The sequence below is a fragment of the Neolamprologus multifasciatus genome, chromosome 18 (assembly GCF_963576455.1).
Source record: "Neolamprologus multifasciatus chromosome 18, fNeoMul1.2, whole genome shotgun sequence".
Lineage (NCBI taxonomy): Eukaryota > Metazoa > Chordata > Actinopteri > Cichliformes > Cichlidae > Neolamprologus > Neolamprologus multifasciatus.
In genome coordinates this window covers 19,242,073-19,261,729 of record NC_140456.1, presented here as the reverse complement: position 1 = coordinate 19,261,729, position 19,657 = coordinate 19,242,073, and the positions used below count along the sequence as shown (strand labels likewise).

The 19,657-nt window shown below is 39.6% G+C and overlaps 1 protein-coding gene across 1 annotated transcript; it reads left to right on the top strand.

Annotated features, from left to right (window-relative positions):
- Positions 1-250: 250 nt before the first annotated feature.
- On the top strand, positions 251-12,901 carry LOC146497753 (solute carrier family 12 member 9-like). Its single transcript, XM_085139496.1, has 14 exons — positions 251-679; positions 2,701-2,835; positions 4,198-4,335; positions 4,415-4,521; positions 4,788-4,989; positions 5,186-5,293; positions 6,078-6,189; positions 6,524-6,681; positions 7,168-7,250; positions 10,128-10,252; positions 10,379-10,571; positions 10,679-10,853; positions 11,107-11,253; positions 11,401-12,901. The coding sequence occupies exons 1-14, from the start codon at positions 478-480 to the stop codon at positions 12,285-12,287; spliced, it is 2,772 nt and encodes a 923-aa protein (XP_084995622.1). The 5' UTR covers positions 251-477; the 3' UTR covers positions 12,288-12,901.
- The last annotated feature ends 6,756 nt before the right edge of the window (positions 12,902-19,657 follow it).

Below are 19,657 nucleotides of genomic sequence, written 5' to 3'. Positions count from 1 at the left end.
TATTAGCATTATTATTATTAATATGATTCTTATTTGCTTTTCTTGTACAAGAAATCTCCGTATTGTTGGAAATTTCTCGATAGAATTCATATATTTTGCGTTTAAAGATACATTATTCAAAATAATTGTGATACAGGACTTTTATAATATAGACGAAAGACATTAAACTGTTTTTTTTTGTTTTTTATTAATCATTTAAATTATTTTAATTGATTGTTGTCTAAAAAACAAAACAAAAAAGAAGCTAATTATAAGGAGACGAGACTGGACATTATTGGACGAGCCCTTGCAGGAAGCAACGTCATTTTTGTCTTCAATTAGCAAATTACCTGCCCAAGGTGAAGGGCTCGTGCAGGTGAGGCGTGGAGGTAAATGGCGGCTCTCGACGTGGATGGCACGTTTCACCATAACAACAATATAGAACTGGTCTTTTATTTAAATGAAGTTGCATTTACCAGTTATTATTGATAATCTACGATGTCAGAAAAAACGCCTTTATTACACTACCGACTGACCACTAGCGGCGAGCCGTCTGATGGATCTAAACGCACCGGGGTCGGAGGAGGGGTACACCCCGGACGATCCAAGGATAGGGCGCCTCAGAAGCTCGGGGTGCTGTTTGGAGTCGTCATTCCAACTTTACTGTCCATGTTCAGCGTTGTTGTGTTCTTGCGGATTGGTGAGTATCAGCAGGAGATCTTAAAAAGACTGAAAAATAAAGTCTCTACCTCAACAAAAATTAGCCCTGACACGTGTTCAGTGGATTATTTGTAGCCAAATAAGTTGTTTTCAAACATTGATGTCAGACTTCAGAATATGGAGATATTTTACAACCAACACCCATTTTTTTCTATCAGTTATGGACAATTAAAAATGAGTTGAACTTGATACTGACGATTAGTTCACTAATATCATCGGTTAACTCTTATTTCCTCATTTTTCTCTGGACATCAATGCCTCACCTGTGAGCTATGGCCCTCTGTGAGGATCCACAGGTGCAAACTAGGGAATTGGTTTGGTTCTTGGCTTGTTCTCCTTTAGAAGCTTTATAAAACAAAAAACTCCCATAAAGTTGTTTTATGAAACACCTTTATAAAATACCAAACGCATCTAGGGGTTTAAACCTGTGGCATTTCACTAAAATAGCCTGGGCCTCAAGATTTTATAGGTCATCCAACTAATCTTCTAGATGGTGTTTTTAATGGATATTCAGGGGAGATGTGGGCTTATTAAACTTAACCCTGTGCTAATGGTCATACGTACCCTTCTTGTCTCGCCTGCTCATTCATCTGCTTTTACAAATGCCTGGACCTTTTTTTTTTTTTCTTTTTTTTTTTAAAGCAGCTGTCTGAAGACCTGTGTGTGTTATTATGATATATGATACACCTTTTATACAAAACAAGAAAACACAAATGTTTTTGAACTGTTTGAAAAACTTGTTCGAAACAAAAAATGACTGAATAGGAAATCAATTGAGCATAACATTTGACTACAAACTATTTTTTTCTGTTTTTTCTGTCTTTAATTTGGCAACTTAATTTTTTTTAAAGTGCTTTACTATTTTCTACTTTCTAAAGGTAATTTGAAACTTCATGGAGAACAATAATTATTTAATTTTAGTGTTTAAAATATTTCCATTAAATTGCTTGTGTAAACTGGTGGATTAACCATTACAGAAACATAAAAGCTGATTTTGGTCATTACCAATATTGTTAATGTGGGGCAGCTGTGGCATAAACCTTACACTGGGTTGTCTACTAAGTTTTTTTTTTTTTTTTTTTAAAGCACTTTAAGTGATTACATTTATTAAATGCTTTCCACAGACATATAGTCATAAAGTGCTGTTCAACAAAATAAGATACAAAAAGAAAAATCGTAGTAAATAATCAAAAATGACAATAAATAACAAAACCATATTTTAAAAACAAAAAACAGGTAAAAAGCAGATCCTAAAAACAGAGGTTAAACACAGTCAGCTAAACGTAGCTGGAGTGGGAGACTATTCCCAGTCCCCCTAACTAACTACTAAATTCAGAGCTTATTAGCAAATCCTGCAAAAAGCAAGAATTTGAGATAGGTAGTCTGGACCATAGCACTTTGTATGGTGTTAAGGTTAGTATGACTACTTTAACTCAAATTCTGAAATAAAGTTGGAAGTAGGTGGAAAGTAACACAGGAATAATCTGGGCTTGCTTACTGAAACATGTTAGAAGTCTGGCTGCAGCGTTTTGTATTATTTGGATGCGTTTAAAAAAAAAAAAAAAAAAAAAAAAGGTAAATCGGGACATACGGTAATCTAGTCCCAGTGACACAAATGCAGCTGAAGTGATTATGGCTTGCTATTCAAAGATCTCCATGTCTGTAAATCTGAGTAGACTTCGGGCCTCCACTCTGCACTGCACACCCACTGTTTGAGGAAAATTATGCTTACATGTGTAGAAAATAGACTGATACTGAAGCTGTGCAGTCAGGCTCTGATAGTTATCACGTCAGCCTGTAAAACAGTCCAACCCGTACTTATGAATCAAGTTACTACTGCAAGCTGTGAGTATTCAAACTGCAGCAAATGTTTGATATTTCTCGTCTGATAGATTTTAAACTTGTTTCAATCTTATTTATTTTAAATGTGATGCTAAAAGGTTTAAAGTGATAAAGAAATGGATGTTCAGTGAAAGATGTGCTGTTACTTGCTTATTACAGGATTTGTTGTGGGCCAAGCAGGGCTGTACCATTCTATTGCCATGTTCCTGGTGGCCTACTTCATCATCACAATGACGGTGCTCTCCATCTGTGCAATCTCCACCAATGGGGCTCTAGATGCTGGAGGTGCCTACTGTATCCTTTTATTGCTTAGAGAGGGGCGTGGCCTTTCAAATCACACCTTGTTTATGAATTCATTAACACACTTATTTTTTCCCTCTGATTTGCTTTATTGCTGTATATCATCTAGCTGCACAGGCGTCTCCTTTGTTTCTTTTCAGGTCTTTAGCTGCCTCTTAAAGGGGAAGTATTGAGACCAAGCTTGGGCGTTTTATATTTAAGAATCTGGCTGCAGTCAAAGGTCTTCTCTTGACTTTGATTGAAAATGTCTTGAGGTTATTTAAGGGAAGACGTGAAGGAGATGTCATTCAACTTCAGGAAAAGATAGCTAAGAGAATGCTGCCACACTAGGCTGCTTAATGTGTGATGGCAGCAAGTTGTCTTGAGTTGTGCACCTTTTAAAGCGTGTCTTAGCTTTTTTCCATGTGTACTTTCATGCAGGCTAGATAAAAGATGGTTAAAATTCAAATAAAAAAAGACACCAGTGTCAAAAGTAAATCGGTATTATTCCTTTGGGCTTTGCTGCTCACCTACTGGCCCACTCGTGTTTTTTTTTTTTTTTTTTTTTATTCTAAATGAAGAAATTATCCCCTGTAAGTCCTTCCTATTTTGGTCACAGATGCTTTCAAAATTAAGTAATACATGATAATCCTAAAGCCTGCAAATAATTCATGAATTAGGTTTTAAGCAATGCAATGGCTTACCTTTAAATATTAAATTGTCTCAAACTTTATATTCTTACTAGTCTCTTTATTAGGTACACCTGTTGAACTGCTTACGGGAGCAAATGACTGTCCTGCCAATTACTTGGCAGTAACTTAACATCTATCAGACAACCTGCTGAAGTTTAAAGCGAGCATCAGAATGGGGAACAAAATAGATTTAAGTGAGTTTGAATGTTGCATGTGTGTTGGTGGCAGAAAGGCTGGTCTGAGTATTCAAAACCTGCTGCTGGGATTTTTTTTTTTTTGATTTTTTTTTTTTTAACACAACCATCTCTAATGTTTATGGAGGACAAAAAGAACGCGAGATCAGAAAGCGGCAACAATTTGCACTGCTTCACTAAAACTGGACAATCGAAGACTATTTAAATAAGTCCTGGGATGCAATAAAAATACATCCTTATTAACATGATCAGTTCCAGCAGTCGTAGACCATTAGCTCTTTCCCTTTTCTTGTAATGATGGTCCACTGCATTCTTTCACAGGAGATTAGAAGTGAAGCATTGAAAAAACTTTAATTCTAATTTAGAGCTTTCATCCAAGTTCATGACACTTGAATACTTTAGGTCATTTCAGTCCTTTAAGACCCCTCAGGGGAAAACTAATTATCCCACTGCCACCCTCAAGTCAGAAATTCCTCAACTTGGACCACCAGACATGATCAGCCGAGCCCTGGGTCCAGAGTTTGGTGGAAGCATTGGGATCATGTTTTTCTTTGCCAACATTTGCAGTAGTGCTCTCTACATTTTGGGTTTGGTCGAGGCTATTACATCTACCTTCGGGGTCCCAGAAGGTGAAGTCTATTGGGACAGGATGGGCCATGTAGATGTGTTGGCTTGTTTATGCACTAACTCTGTTTTACTGTCACTCAGAGGGTGCTGCAGCTGCTGCAGGTCACCATCACATGCTGCCGTCAGGATACTGGTGGTCTCTGCTTTATGGCACTGCCCTGCTTTTCCTGTGTTTCATTGTGTGTCTGGTGAGATTGGAGTTTTTCATTGCCCTTCTTTTAGATATATTCTAAGATTATTGAGATATTTACTGTATTGTATGAGAGTTAAACAAACAAAGATTCAGAACTGAGGAATTTGAATGTTTTAAATCAACAATAATTACTGTTCCAAATTTATTTTTAAACTATTCTTTTCTTTTAAAATTTATATCTGAATTTTTGATTCATGCATAGAAACAATGTGTAGATATTTAATATTTAAGTGGAGTAACTTTACCAGCTTATGATTACAGGTGGGAGCCCACATCTATGCAAAAGCCACCTTCATTATCTTCATCGTAGTCATGACGGTCCTGGCTTCGATCTTCATTAGTTTCTTCATTGTGGGGCCCACCGTGGTGACTCTGTCACATACGTCTGCAGTGAACACCACCAGCATGAGCACTGCCAATTATACAGGCTTCAGGCTGCACACGCTGGAGGGAAACCTGTTCTGTAAGCATTGGACATGTCATCAGATGTGTTGATTGGCTTTTATTTAGTTTTTGCTTTGTAAGGAGACAGAAAAATGCAATTACAGATCCAGTTTTCCAATAATGCTTTGAATTAGTAAAAAATGCTGACATTTACATTCAAACATCCTTTTTGTTTGTATAAATGACACAGTCGAGCCTCCTGTTACTCCCTCTAGCCGCCTACACGGTGGACTACACCACTGGTGCCATGATGAGTTTTACCGGAGTGTTTGCGGTCATGTTCAACGGCTGCACTGGAATCATGGCAGGATCCAACATGTCAGGTAAAATGTCATTAAAAAAAGATAAGGGAAAGCAGTAGTGCCTTTCTCTAGCTGTATGTCACTTCAGGAGTGATTAAAACAACAAGTTTAACATGCTGCGTGTTATAATTCTCGCAAAAGCCATAAAAGAAAGTCCTGTCAGAGGATCCATAGGCCAGAGAGTAAAAGCCTGTAGTTATTAATATCAAATAAAGTACAATGATTTTGTTTTTAAAATTTACCACTTTTTTTTTTTTTTTTAGCTGCTGTGGTGTGTAGAAGTATTCCGCCTAATTTATTTTTTGTTTTGTTTTGTCACACAGATCATCAAATTAAGTTATTCATCAAATCTGCATGGGTCTATGTGGTATAGCATTTTTTCTCTTAATAAAGGAAATGATTTAAACATTTAAACTGCATTTTGTATTTACTCTGGTTATTTTTGTCTATTGTTAAATTCTGTTTGAAATAAAACATGCAAATGTGGCTCGCATGCAAGGAAATCAGTGAGGGGAAAAATATTTTTTCACAACACTGTATTTACCAGCAACTGTTGACAGCCTGAAAGGAAAAATGGGAAAATATGCTGTGAGAGTGTACGTAACAAGCTGTAGGTAATCGCCTGCTTGCAGAGCAAAATAATGGGTTGACTAACGCATCTCTAGAACTGCAGGTTTTTCTTTGATCCAGGCGCAGATACGGCACGCCGTGTATAATGTGGGAAAGGTCTGAGTTTGGCCAAACCTTAATGTTACTATGTTTAAATGTGTTCAGCATGGATGCTGATTTATTTTTCCTTCTTCAGGTGATCTGAAAAACCCTGGCTATTCCATCCCGAGAGGAACTCTTGCCGCTGTTCTTACAACTTTCATCACTTATAATGTGCTGAGTCTGCTGGTGGCATGGTCCTGTGACCGGTTAGACACACACAGACACTCTGAAACAAGTATAAACAACTACTCTTGTTTAAGATGTTGACAGTCACTGCTTTCAGAGTCGGATCTCTGAAAACAAAACGGTGTCTGTTTTTAAAAAAAAAAAAAAAAAAGTTTTTCCTTCCCATTGTCACAAAGTGCTTGCTCACAGGAGGTGGTCTGATTGTTTCTTTCTAATGTTATAGCATCCTTACCTTACAATATAAAGCACCTTGAGGTGACTGTTGTTGTGAATTAGAACTATAGTTTAAAATTTAATAAACTTTTTAGACTTTACAACTAGTTTCACATGTCAAATTTTCCCAATTTCTCCTAGTTATCTTCTCCAAAGAGACTACAGCTTCCTGGGGGACATTAATATATTGCCACCCATGGTCACAGTTGGCATTTACTCCTCGGCCCTGTCTGCAGCAATGAGTAACCTTATTGGAGCCTCCAGGGTGCTGTACGCCCTGTCCAAAGACGACCTGTTTGGTGAGATTCTTGAGCATGCGTTTTGCTGTCTGATGATTGTAATTTGGATTTCTAGTTGTCTCTAACATTAACAATTTCCTATAAGAAACCATCAGGTGTGGATGCTAACCTTTCCTGTAATAAAAAGGAGTTAATTACTAATGATCAGGGCTGAAGTGTTGATCTGGATTATATAAAAGTATATCCAATTCATCTGGTCTTCTATAGCTGAGTCGACATTTTAATATTCAGCCATCTGCTGAGCTGGGTCTCCATCTCAAATGTGAGAAATTGTCACTTGTTATTAATTTCATCATGTGTCATTTTCCAAGTGGAGACATGTTAATCTGGAAAGCTTCGTTTGACAACAGATGGCACTCGGTGTTGACTTTCTCAGAAGGAAAAAAAAAAATCCTCGTGTGGTGACTCAGTTATTTATTGGATTTGGGACGATGGGCGAAACAGACAGAGAGACTTTGCTTTTGTTAGTTGTCTAAATCTCTGCAGGCGGTGTTCTGGCTCTGGCAAGGAAAACCTCTCAAAGTGGAAACCCCTGGGTCTCAGTGCTTGTCTCTTGGTTGCTTGTGCAGGTAGGATATCAGTATCACATATGTTACATCAAATTGCATTTTCCTCTGTGCTTGAAGTTTAGACAGTCTCGCCTTGAAAGCAGATATCTCATTAGCTTATAGGCTGAGCCATCTTACACTGATTGTTTACACATACCCAGTAATCTAGGATACAGCAACCAATTCAAAATACCTGATGAAAATAGATGAATGGTAAAGGGCAGACACATCATCCTCCAATTCTTCTTGGTTATACTATGAAGTTCCAAACACCTCAGTTCAGCATGACACACAGGTTTTCTTTCTGCAGTCTAACATCCTCTTCAATCAGTTTCTTGAGTCAGAGATGGTCCGCCCCACTACCTCTTAACATCTGTGTCCCACAGCGAGGCAGCCCCAGTTGTCTCATGTTAAAGCATCACATGACCATCATGAGGGAGTCAGTGATTACGGGTGACACTCAGGATCTTCAGTAGGTTCCTGTAGGTGATGGGGCTCCTCCTGGAAACATTTAGGATGGCACGAAAAGACTGCTGGGTGGCAGATGTGGCTAATAACCTCTTCGTAGGACATGCTCGTTAACTACTAACTGAAAACACTGCAGAGTTCATTCACATCACCACAGATGGCAGCCTGATCATCACTTTGAAAACTAGTTTTTGAGCTCTCTGGCAAGAAAATTGAAGAAATTTTCATATAAAAGTGCAGGAAGACCCAACACTTTATAAAAAAAAAAAAAAAATACTGCTTTTTAAAACTTCTCTCCACTGATGTTGATGTTGAGGTCTGTCAGGTATAGTCCGTGTACTAACAAGAGGAAACCTCAACCTTCTTCAAGACTGCAGATGCCATCACCCTTTCTTACAACCACCTTCTGCTCAAACTAGTACATCAGTATGATCAACATTGGCCCATATTCTGACAACGCAGAGTCCTGGAAGAGGCCACGGCCCCTGTAAGGAAGTCTGTCAATAGAAAATTGTACTTAGTAGTCAGTATAATCTTTTAATAATATAAGTTTACATATGGTAGTGATAGGATGTGCAATCCTTAATAGTCTGCAAAGGCTTTGTGTGCCTTCCAGAGTGCTCTGGCATTCACACCCACATCCTGGGAGCATGGGAAAGGTCGTACCTTCTTTTATTGTTTTACAGTAGGATAAACGTAGCTATGTCAGTTTTAGTCTAATTGCCTTCTTTACATTTAGATGAACTGTTGGATTTTCCAGACCAGCAGGTTTAGGGAAGTCGTTTATGGGGTCACACTCTGACACACACACACACCTCCACATTCCATTGTAAGGAACAAACACCCACTGATGTATGAAATAAAGACCAGGGCAGTCTCAGAGCTGCGAGTCCCTGAGCCCTCACGTGCGAGAGCTCAGAGCTGCCCTTGCTAAGCAACAAGTAAAACTGTGTGTTTCTCCTCTCTGATTTGCAGCTGAATAAGTGTTTTAGAATACATCTCTTAACAAAGTCATGCTTTATTGCCTTGAAGATCAGTTGTAATATATTGTTGAAGACCCTGCTGGAGTACAGAGTTTCCCCCCGAAAGTCAGTGCAGTCAGGTAATGTAAACCAACACCTCAGCTCCTGAACTAACCCCAGAGTGAGAAATGGGCATATTGACCATCAACTCTGGTGTCCTTCAGGGAAATCCACTTGCACCTTTAAAGTTATATCATTACACTCGATACGCTTTGCAGTACTGATGGCCCCACTCAGAGAAGGTTCCCAGCATGCAGCTGTTATCCTTCAGAACCTAGATTTTGCAGATAACATCTGCCTTCTTGAAGACACGATTGAAGTTGCAAAATAATTTCTGCACAGACCCAAAAGTGCTACTCAGTCTGGTCTTAAAAGTGTTAAGGTATAATGTCATGCACATCAGTGGACCAGCTTATTGCCCATTTGCTAAGTATAGCTCTGCCATCAAACCGTAGACGCCCTCAAATGCATGAACATTTTTACAGTGGCAACTGTGACTAGCCGAAGCTTGGGGAGCTTCTTGTAGCTTTGCCAAGGTGCAGACTTAAAGTGTCCAAGTCACATTTTGAAGGGATCTTGTTCTCTTGGTCTGAATTATGGACCCTGAATAAAATTTGAGGAAACTAGTGAAAAAGCCAGTAATAGCATATTAAGAAAAGTAATTTAAAAAATAAAAGAAAATCTTTCCACTTCCACCCTGTCTTCTGTTTCTAATACAGGTGGGAAAAAAATAAATTAGGATGTGTGTAGTGATGCTGCATCAGCACTGACGTCATACACTGTTTGCTAAAGGTGCAGTGCTGTCTGCAGATGATTGTAAATGAAAGCTTAAAGCTGGAACAGAGGAAGAAAAATCAAGAGCAGACAACAAACCAATAGCTCATTTAACTTTGCTCATTCTTCAGCCGCTGCTCAGCGATGCAAAAAGACTTTGAGCATCATTGTGCTCAGCTTCAGGTTTTTGCTCATTTGTCGAGTGAAGAGGACTCACAGCTTGAAAGGTTCTGGCAGGGAGACGGAGCTGAATGTTGTCAAACTAATAATTGAATTCTTACAGTACCATGCTGCTTAGCTTCAGCTCATTAGCTCGAGTGAAAGGATTTTTGTATTTTAAATTTTATCCTGTAAATTCAGATATAGTGTAGCTGTTTAAATTTGTGGTGTCGAGGCAGCTGGGGGTTCAAAGCTATCATAGTCGACGTATGATGAGTTTTATTGTTGCAAACATTGTTCTGTTGCATTTTAATGGTGCATGTCAAAGCCTGTTCACTTGGTATCATTTGACTGGATATTTTTCTGGACTAAAACAGAAGAATTTTTGGTCTCAGTGGCATATCAGTTTGAGATTTTCTACTAAAGCCACTCTTAATTTTCACTAAAACCTGTTTTTTCCAATCGCCTCCACTAGATGGTGCTATTTGCAGGTAAATTGAACACCATTGCTGGTATTGTAACCATCTTCTTCTTGTTGGTGTATGCTGCTGTGAACCTGGCCTGTTTGGCTCTTGAATGGGCTTCTGCACCAAACTTCAGGTACAGTGCAGCATAAGGCAGTGGCTTACCTTTCTGCTTTAGATTTTATTTGCACAGGTAAAACCAAAATGGAACATTTTCATACCATGTTCTCTCATTTTTGTTTATTTCTTTTTTTATACTTAGACCCTCGTTCCGTTTCTTTACATGGCACACCTGCACTCTGGGCATCTTCGGCTGCCTGGTCATGATATTTTTGATCAATGCAATTTATGCATTTGCCAGCATAGCCTTTATGCTGCTGCTCTTGATGCTTATCCACTACCTGGGGCCCATCAGCAACTGGGGCTACATCAGCCAGGCTCTCATCTTCCACCAGGTGCATAAACAGTGTTTTTCACTCACATGAATCACAAATGTGACATAAATATGCATAAATCACTTATTTTTAATCATTATTTACTACTCTTTTCCGTAATTACCAAGGTGCGTAAGTACTTGTTGATGTTGGATGTGCGAAAGGACCATGTTAAGTTCTGGAGGCCCCAGGTGCTTCTGATGGTTGCAAACCCTCGCAGCTGTACAGGCCTCATGACTTTCATTAATGATCTGAAGAAGAGCGGCCTCTATGTCCTTGGACACATAAAGCTGGGCTTGCTGGGTAAGAAATGTGTACGCTGGAGCCCGATCTACTGGATTATTGAGGACTTTAGGTCTTAGAGGGGGATATTTGTACCTCAGTGATAGTCTTTGATGAAAAGAGCTGTTATTTCTGAGTGTAAATCAGTTTTAATGAATCCTAACGTTAACGAGATTTCACAGTGAGAGGGAAAAGTGTTAAAACAGAAGTTTGCTTGTTTTCCCTATGAAAGTCTGATTCTTGTTATATTGTGTGTGCCTCTGTGTGTGTGCAGATGAGCTGCCCTCTGATCCTTTGCAGAGTCGATATGACTCCTGGCTCTGTTTAGTGGATCATTTGAAAATCAAAGCGTTTGTCAACCTGACCCTGGCTGACTCCGTCCGACACGGCGTTCAGAATTTGCTTTTCATCTCAGGCTTTGGTAGGTGGCTTTACCTTTACTGTTGTAGGATTAGGTCCTGTCTGTCACTGAGCAGTTAGTTATGGCAGCATTTCCAATATAATAAATCATTTTATCATTCATATTTTTCTTATTCAAAACACAGTTGATACAAGTCTTTGATTCTAGGTGGAATGAGGCCCAACACCCTTGTCTTGGGTTTCTATGATGACTGCACTCCTCATGACCACCTCCAAGGTCATATTCTCCTGTCTACAGGCCATAGCCTTGATACGGTCTGTCCAACCAAAGTTCCTGGAGAGCAACGCTCTCCCTTCTTTCCCAGTCTGCGGGGTGCTGAGGACCCCAAAGACCTGCAGGAAGAGGAATACGTCTCTGTGATTGCTGATGCTCTAAAAATGGGAAAGAATGTGACTTTGGCTCGGTGTTTCGACCAGTTCAACCGGGACAGAGTCTTAGGGTCGGGAAGAAAGATCAGAGGTGTGCCCGGGCCATTCATTGATGTGTGGCCTATGAATCTTCTTCAGCCAGACAGCCATGGTTATGTTGGCATCTGCTCATTGTTTCTTCTCCAGCTGGCTTGCGTGCTTCATGATTCCCGTGCCTGGAACCAGGCGAGACTCCGACTCTTCTTGTGCATGGAGGCTGGCTACAGTCTGCAAGAAAAGGAGGAAGCAAAGCTCCAGGGTATGCTTAGGGATCTAAGGATCTCAGCTCAGGTGCAGATGGTGGCTTGGGATGAGGTGGTGGTGCTGCACTGGCAGAGGCAAAGAGAAAGGGCCGAACAGAATGAGGCAGATGAGAGAGAAGACTGTAACCAGATATATCCCAGTAATGCCTCTCAACTTACAGATGAGTACATCTGTGCCGTCAATGATATGATTTGCCGTCATGGTGTCCCTCAGCCAGCTGTGCGTTTCTTGTATTTGCCACACCCCCCAGCTGATAGAAGCCGTTACCGTGCCTACCTGCATCAGGTGGACCTGTTGAGTCAAAACCTTGGGCCGACATTGCTTGTTCATGGAGTCACTCCTGTGGTTACGACTGACATCTAGAATTGTACTAACTCTTAGTCATCAACTAGCAGAATCTAGTATCGTTCATGAACGGGGCTGTGCCTGTTGCCTCCCGATTTATTAACATGTTAGAGTCGTCAACCACAGTATCACAAACAATGAAAACAGAGGCTATCCCTTTGAAACTGAGATTAGGCCATAGTGGCATTAAGAAAATTAATCTGTACATTTTTGTGTGAGAGGAGATGATTGTATTAGTAGAAAGCTGATTGGATATTGATGTATTAGATTCTCATTTATTTGCTAAAATATTGCTGCCACAGTGGGTGTCATCTTGCTATTGTGTGCTTTAAATTTTGCACAGATTTATAGAAAAATAAATAATTGTATTACCTGAATGGCCTGTTTGTAGTTAATAATTGTTAGCTACTTGTATTTTACAAAAAAGTTACACCTGAGTGTTTCCTGTTGAACCTCAGAGGGCGCTATTTGCCTAGCAAACTGCTCACAATCACAGCTATACAAGTAAGAATTTACAAGGCTTAGTGCACCACAATGGTGCAAATACCATGTAACTGAATGTGTACTACAAATAAGCTAACATAGACTGATCTGCTCATTCAGAACTCTCCACGTGGTCGGTCTGTTTATGATTGGCTCTCTTGCCAAAATAAAGAATGCAGTTCCCAGAAAAATGTCTGAAAACTTTTCAGGGCTGATAGGATCTCCTTCTGAGTCGTAATTATGGGCCAAGTCAATCTAACTAAACTAATAATAGAGTCCTATGTGTTCCAAATTAAACTTGGAGTCAAGTGTTTTCATTATTATTTTGGATATGACTTCTAGGAGGATTATGTTTGCTGTATACAAACACCAAAGCACCATTGGTTTAGCACTGAGGGAGCTAAAATTAAATCAAGAAATGTTAGGGGCGAATGTCAGGGCGCTATGCCACTGGCTGACCTGGGGTGCACAAATAAATGAACAGATGGTTTAAAGAAAAAGAAACAACTATTTTGGTCTATAGCCACCTTGAGATGCTGTGGTGTGAGCTGAGCAAGGCTGGAAAATCAAGAAATCCCCCAAATACTCATTGTGCACTTCTTATCAGCATCTCCAGGAAATGATGCTGTTGCTAGAGAAGTTTCTTTGAACTACTAAATTCAAGACTTCACTTAGTTTTTCCAGCCTGAGCTGTGAGTGATTACTGAACACGATCATTAAAGACATGACTGTTTTATCCAGTCAGACTGTGTTGTACTATAATTATTTTATAATGGGATTTTTACTTGTAGTGCAACTTTTTGCCCCTCGGAATAAATCCAGTGTGCAGATGTTATATCTTTACGTGTTTTTATGCCACAGGATAATTTTAAAATAAGAATATGATGTAGATTGCTTGATAACAAGGCAAACTCATCTGTTGCTTTAAAAGATAATTAAAATAGAGTGAAGATTTTCTGAATGACACTATTGTTTGGCACATGTATGCTGTGGTGGGTAAGGTGGTGCATACTGAATAGGAGCCAGCGGCATGTCGCATTTAGAGAAATTCTAATAGGTTTACAGCAGAAAACAACACCCACCTACACATTACTGTCAAACAGTATGTGGGAGGGAATTTGTTCACAGAAGCCAGCAGATCCAAGGACACCGAGGCACCTTTTTTCTCCACTTTTCTAATGAGTGCATTTACTTAGAAGTCACAAAGAAGCAATAGTGCACCAGCACACGGTGACGCCTGTGATCTGACAGTGTGGGCACGCATAGAGTCTGGCCCATCTTTTATATTTAAGGTTTTAAGCTGAAGGTCAGACTCGCTTCAGCGCCGCTGGGAGAACTGCTGCTGTAGTAAAAGTGTTATAAAAACACTTCTGGGCTGTGATACTTTTAAATACAGATTGCTGTAGTCCATGAACCAAAAAAGTAAGAAAGTGCTGTTGTTCTGACATAGTGTGAAATACTGGGTATGAATAAATTTTTTAGAGCTTGTAATGGCTTAATCTTGAGCTCCAAACACTTGCAGATATCTGAGTGTTAAAGTAAAGATGCTTGATTAGGTAGACTCCAAGCTATATTAGTGACTAAAATAACAAATATTATTGCTTAAATTATAAATTGCTTAAAATACAAAGGAGTACAATACAAACCTATGCTGGTTGTTCTTGTCTGTGATTGATTTAATGATGTTGGGATTGGTCTACAGCAGGGGTGGAGAACTCCAGGCCTCGAGGGCCGGTGTCATGCAGGTTTTAGACATCTATCCAGGTCAACACGCCTGAATCAAATGATTAGTTCATTACCAGGCCTCTGGAGAACTTGTTGAGGAGGTAATTTAACCATTTAAATCAGCTGTGTTGTCAAGGACACATCTAAAACCTGCAGGACACCGACCCTTGAAGCCTGAAGTTCCCCACCCCTGGTCTACAGGCTTCTGGTGCAGTAAATCTTTCCATTTTAGGCCTGTTAGCCTTGCTTATGGTAGAACATTACAATGTTTGACAGGTGTGAAATATTACTAAATTAAAGACTAGAAATCTTAAAAATCTATATATATTTTTAGGATTATAAATCTGCACACATTTCCTTGACACATCAGTGTCCAAAATGACAAATAGGAGCCAGTCAGGGGTTATAAGAAAAGCAAAGAAAAATGCTCCTAACATAACAATTATGTTTACTGACTGGTTTTTCAGAAATGAAAACATCTTCTCCTCTCCGTATCCACCCCTGAACCTAAATCTTTCCAAACAATCAGACTCGTCTGTGTGTGTGATTCCTGGTCCAGTCTCAGGGAGCAGTGAATGAGATGAGCAGCCACAAAAAGAACAGCCGGTTTCTTGAATGTAATTACAAAAAAGCCAGGTTAAATACACACAGAGTTTAACTCTCTACTTAGCTCTTTTAAACATGCAGAGTAATTGTATGCACAGCTTGATTTGAGTGGGGAACAAGTCCAATGGGCATTGGCAGTCAGGCAGAGGACAGAGGAAGAGATGACAAAAAGACTATTGGAGGTCTCATTGCTGGGCAAGGATTTAAACACAGCAGTTAAATGGAGAGAAATCACACTCAGAGGATTAGTCAGAATGAAAGACAAATACTGAGGGCCCCACTTCAGCACCAAACAGCTGTGTATCCACCCAGTGTCGCCAACTTTGCTCCACTTTCAAAATGTTAATGTTAATGATCTCAGTCATTCGAGCTGACCGGGGAGCTGCAAAGCTTATAAAGAGTTTACAAAGAGATAATGTGAATAATGAGCAGAAACAAGTTTATTGCTGCGGTCTTCCACAACAGTCCCTCAGTGTGGCTCCCATGGGGAAAATTAATTGCCCACCAGTTTGGCATGACACTGAGCTGGCTGATGCAATTTGCCAACAGCAGATTTAGTGATTGTGGGCAACAGCTATAATGCATCTTGTGACGAAAAGACGGTGCCAACTGTTGCATACGTCACATTTGCTGCAGAGCTGCATATCTTTCGTATAAGTGTATCAACACCCGCCTACACCTCACTGACAAACTGCGTGTGGGAGGGAGCACGTTCACAGGCGGAGGCAGCCTGGGCTCTGAGCACTATAAGGGGATGCCACGTTTACAGTCATAAAAGTAACTCGGAGTGTTCAACTATTTTGGACTGGATACAACGTGCAGTAGTCCTACATGCCTCCTACAAGGAGAAGACTTTTTGCTTTTAGCGCGTATTTCTCGTGCAGCACTGGGGACTGGTTTGAGGGGGATTCCTTCATGCCCACAGGTTGACTCACTTCCGACTGACCAGCTGTAGAATGGAGAAGTGCTGATATATGAAAAGTATAAAGAAGGATCAGTAATGAAAGAAAAAAAAAACTGGAGCTGCCTTTAGTCTTTAATTAGTGTAAAAAAAACCCAAAATACTATAGACGGTTTGAGAGAAGGGGATAGATTAATGCCCTCCTGGCAAAAAGTTTAAATTAGGTCCAAAACCTTACATATAATTCAGGTGGTCAAATCAATTTTTTAACATCCAACTTGCCATAAATGGTATGAGAAACATCAGAGAAGCAGATTGTAGATATGGCAGCAAAAATGGTAATGACTAAAAATAGTTAAGCTGCTCATATGTTGCTGCTGGGATGACGATATCTTTGCTAAATTTCTGTTCAGAAATCTGTTTGCTTGGATTTGAGATGGTCGGTCTGCTCGTCTTCCTGTTGGCTTGATTCCCTGCTTTATGCCAGCCCAAAAATTTGTATGCTCTTTCTACAGCCATAAGTAGCGTTCCATAGGATGTATTGTATAAATGATAAGTGAAAGCAAATCAAATGCTTCTGCATATCATCCTCTACAAGCAGTATGACAACGATTTTTCATTCTTTCACTTTGTCTTTGAACAACAGTCTGTGACAAAGAACGGCAAATTTGCAACCTGTCATTAATATACAAAGAGCAGTCTGGGAAATGAAGTATATTTCATGTATAAATTCACATGCCATTTCAGTAGGCACACCTTGCTAGTACTGGGTTTGACCACCCTTTTCTTTCAGAAAGTAATTGTTTCACAGTTTCAATAAGGTGCTGGAAACAGTCCTCAGAGATTTTGTTCCATATTAACGTGATTTCATCACACAGTTACTGTAGATTTATCAGCTGCACATCCATGATCCAAATCTCCTGTTCCACAACACCCGAAAGGTGCTGTATTATTCTGGTGACTGTTTCTGTGTCACGCTCAAGAAACCAGACTGAGGTCATTGGAGCTTTGGGACGTGCAGGAAGCAGCAATTAGAAATTAGAAAATGTATACACTGTTGTTGTAAAAGTATAGACATGGACAGCAGCAATACTCGCGTAGACTGATGTGTGTTTAAATGATGCTCATTTGGAACTAAGGGGCCCAAAGTGTGCCAACACAATATCCCCTATGAAGAAGTCATTTCCACTCAGCTAATTCCCTGGATAATTTTTGTTTTTCTGATCACTCTCTGTAAACCCTAGAGATGACTGTGTGGGAAAATCCCAGTAGATCAGCAGTATTCACTCAGAGCGGCCCGTCTGGCACCAACAACGATGCCATGTTTATCATCTTTCTTTCAAAATTCTGATGCTTGGTTTGAATTTCAGCAGGTCATCTTGACCATGTCTCCATCAGACTCATCAGATATTTACGTGAAAGAGCAGTTGAATGGGTGTACCTAATGAAGTGGCAGTGGGTGTAATTCACCAGCTGATAGATGATGGTGTGTTTTTGTCACAAGTGCCCTCACGTGTCTTCAAGCATTGTGGTATTATCAAGTCTTTTCTGAATTTCCTTCTCTGACATCTCTGTAGTCTTGTCATTATTAAACCTCTGAAAAGACACATCTATAAGTTCTGATTAACCATCAGCTGCATTTTCTTAAAGTATCAGGACCACTCAAGTGAAAAATAGTGTGAGTGGGAGCTGGCCGCATAGTGCTGCCAATATATGTGCGCTGATGTAAAATTTTCCCACATCATCTGCCTCTACTCTGCACTAGTGACGTAGTTCAAACTGCTGTTACTGTGGAAATAGCTCCACTTCATGTGAGAGTGGGCGGACTGGGAGGATATGTCGACAGTTTAGTCCTGTGGAAGTGTACGATTCTTTCTCCTCCTGCTGCCACAGCATCCATAGGCCTAGTTCAGGTTGAGATTTTACTAGAATCTTTTTTGCAAAATAAATACTTGAGCTTAAAAGTTTCACTTCCTGGTTAAATACATGTTAATAAATAATCATTTCCTAGCATATTATTTAGTTTGTAACTGGGGGATAAACAAAAGAAGGCTTTATGAGTTTGTTCTGTCAGTTAAATAGACAGATTTTTGTCAAATGTGGTCATGACTTAAAGGAGTAAGTGACTCATTTTAGATGCATTTGTGTCTCCATTTACTGCCCTACATTAAGCAAATATAACTGTATAACTCAATTGAGACCACAGCAGAACCTTGGGCATAGTGTCAATAAAAGTACTGATAGCTTTGGTGTATGTTTGCTTTCAACTTATTCATTGCTTTTATTTGATAGTCGTTTACTGTATCACATTACTTTATTCTTTGCACACAGGTGGCTAAACTGGGGCACTTGGCCGAACCTGATGCAGCTTTGCCTGAATAAACTTTCCTTCATGAAGGTTATAATGTCCATTTTTAACCCTCTTGGAGAACCAGTCTAATTTCAGACTTAAATTTAAGGTGCTGCTGAAGTGTAGCTCATTACATGGATGGTCCCTTTGATAACAGAAACACCTCTCTGTATAATACAGTGCAGTTAAAAAGCAACACAACCTGTCGCCTTCAAAGACTGACATGGAGTGGCATTTCAAGTCTAATGGTAAGCGTTAAACTATTCCGTCATACAGCACTTTATTCTGCTGAGCTGTCTTTGGACTGTAGTAAGAAGCATATGGAGAAACTCCACACAGGCACAGTGGAAACATGGAAATGTCATAAAGAGATGCCTTAGCTAAAGTTTGAACCAAGAACCTTTTTGATGTGAGGCGGCAGTGCTCACCAAAATGAACACAAAGTTTAGGAAGCACTATCAGTTGATTTTGTAACTAATAAAAAAAAGAAAACAACAACCTTCTTGAAAGGCAATTGTGTCAGTGAGGTGTCCCTAATAAATTGACAACCCAATTACAATTGCCACATAAATGTTTAGCATATGCTCAACATTAATACATACATACATACATACATAAAACTCTTCACTCTCAATAAACACAAAATAACAATTTTATTTAACATGCAAGTCAAATATTTAAAATCAAAGGTTAATTACTTCAAACAGTTCATTAATAAGGTAAATGTGCTCGGTATAAACTGAATGTATACGAATCAAGGAAGTTTCAGTTGACCAGATTTCATCAAATTTAGCATTTTATGTTGTGTTTATGTAACAAAATAACCTGCTTAAATTTACAGTCTGTGTGTTTTCCAGCATCATGGAACACCATGTCATCATGGATCCACAAATGACACCACAGAGGCTCGGAGATCTGCAAAATAATATCTCAGACCGGAAAACTACTCAGATCTTAATGGGACCAAGGATCAGGGGTGAACTGAACGTCTCTGAATCACTGAACTGTGATCAGCTTGGAGCGTTGATATGGCAGAAATGGATCTCCACAGAAAACTACAGGGGTTACAAAGAAGAGTCAGCACTGTAAATCCTAAATCTGTGCAGATGCTTGATTTATTTACCAATAAAAGTCTTTGAAATTTAAAAAACAAAACATGACCTCAGGTCTCAGCATCTTCCACAGGCTCAGCTAGAAGTCTATTAGCCACTTTTGACTGTAGAAGCTCAGGAAGTTGCCACTGTCAGACTTCATTTCTTGACTTTATCAGGATTCCTTTAGATCACTTTATGTAATAGAATATAATCACATGCCTACAACAGT

Bases quoted from the DNA above. Each gene is read 5' to 3' on its own strand.
- LOC146497753 (XM_085139496.1), top strand. From the start codon at position 478: ATGTCAGAAAAAACGCCTTTATTACACTACCGACTGACCACTAGCGGC. The intron at 4,522-4,787 runs GTGAGATTGGAG...TTATGATTACAG, and splicing joins TGTGTTTCATTGTGTGTCTG to GTGGGAGCCCACATCTATGC. The intron at 10,253-10,378 runs GTACAGTGCAGC...TTTTATACTTAG, and splicing joins GCTTCTGCACCAAACTTCAG to ACCCTCGTTCCGTTTCTTTA.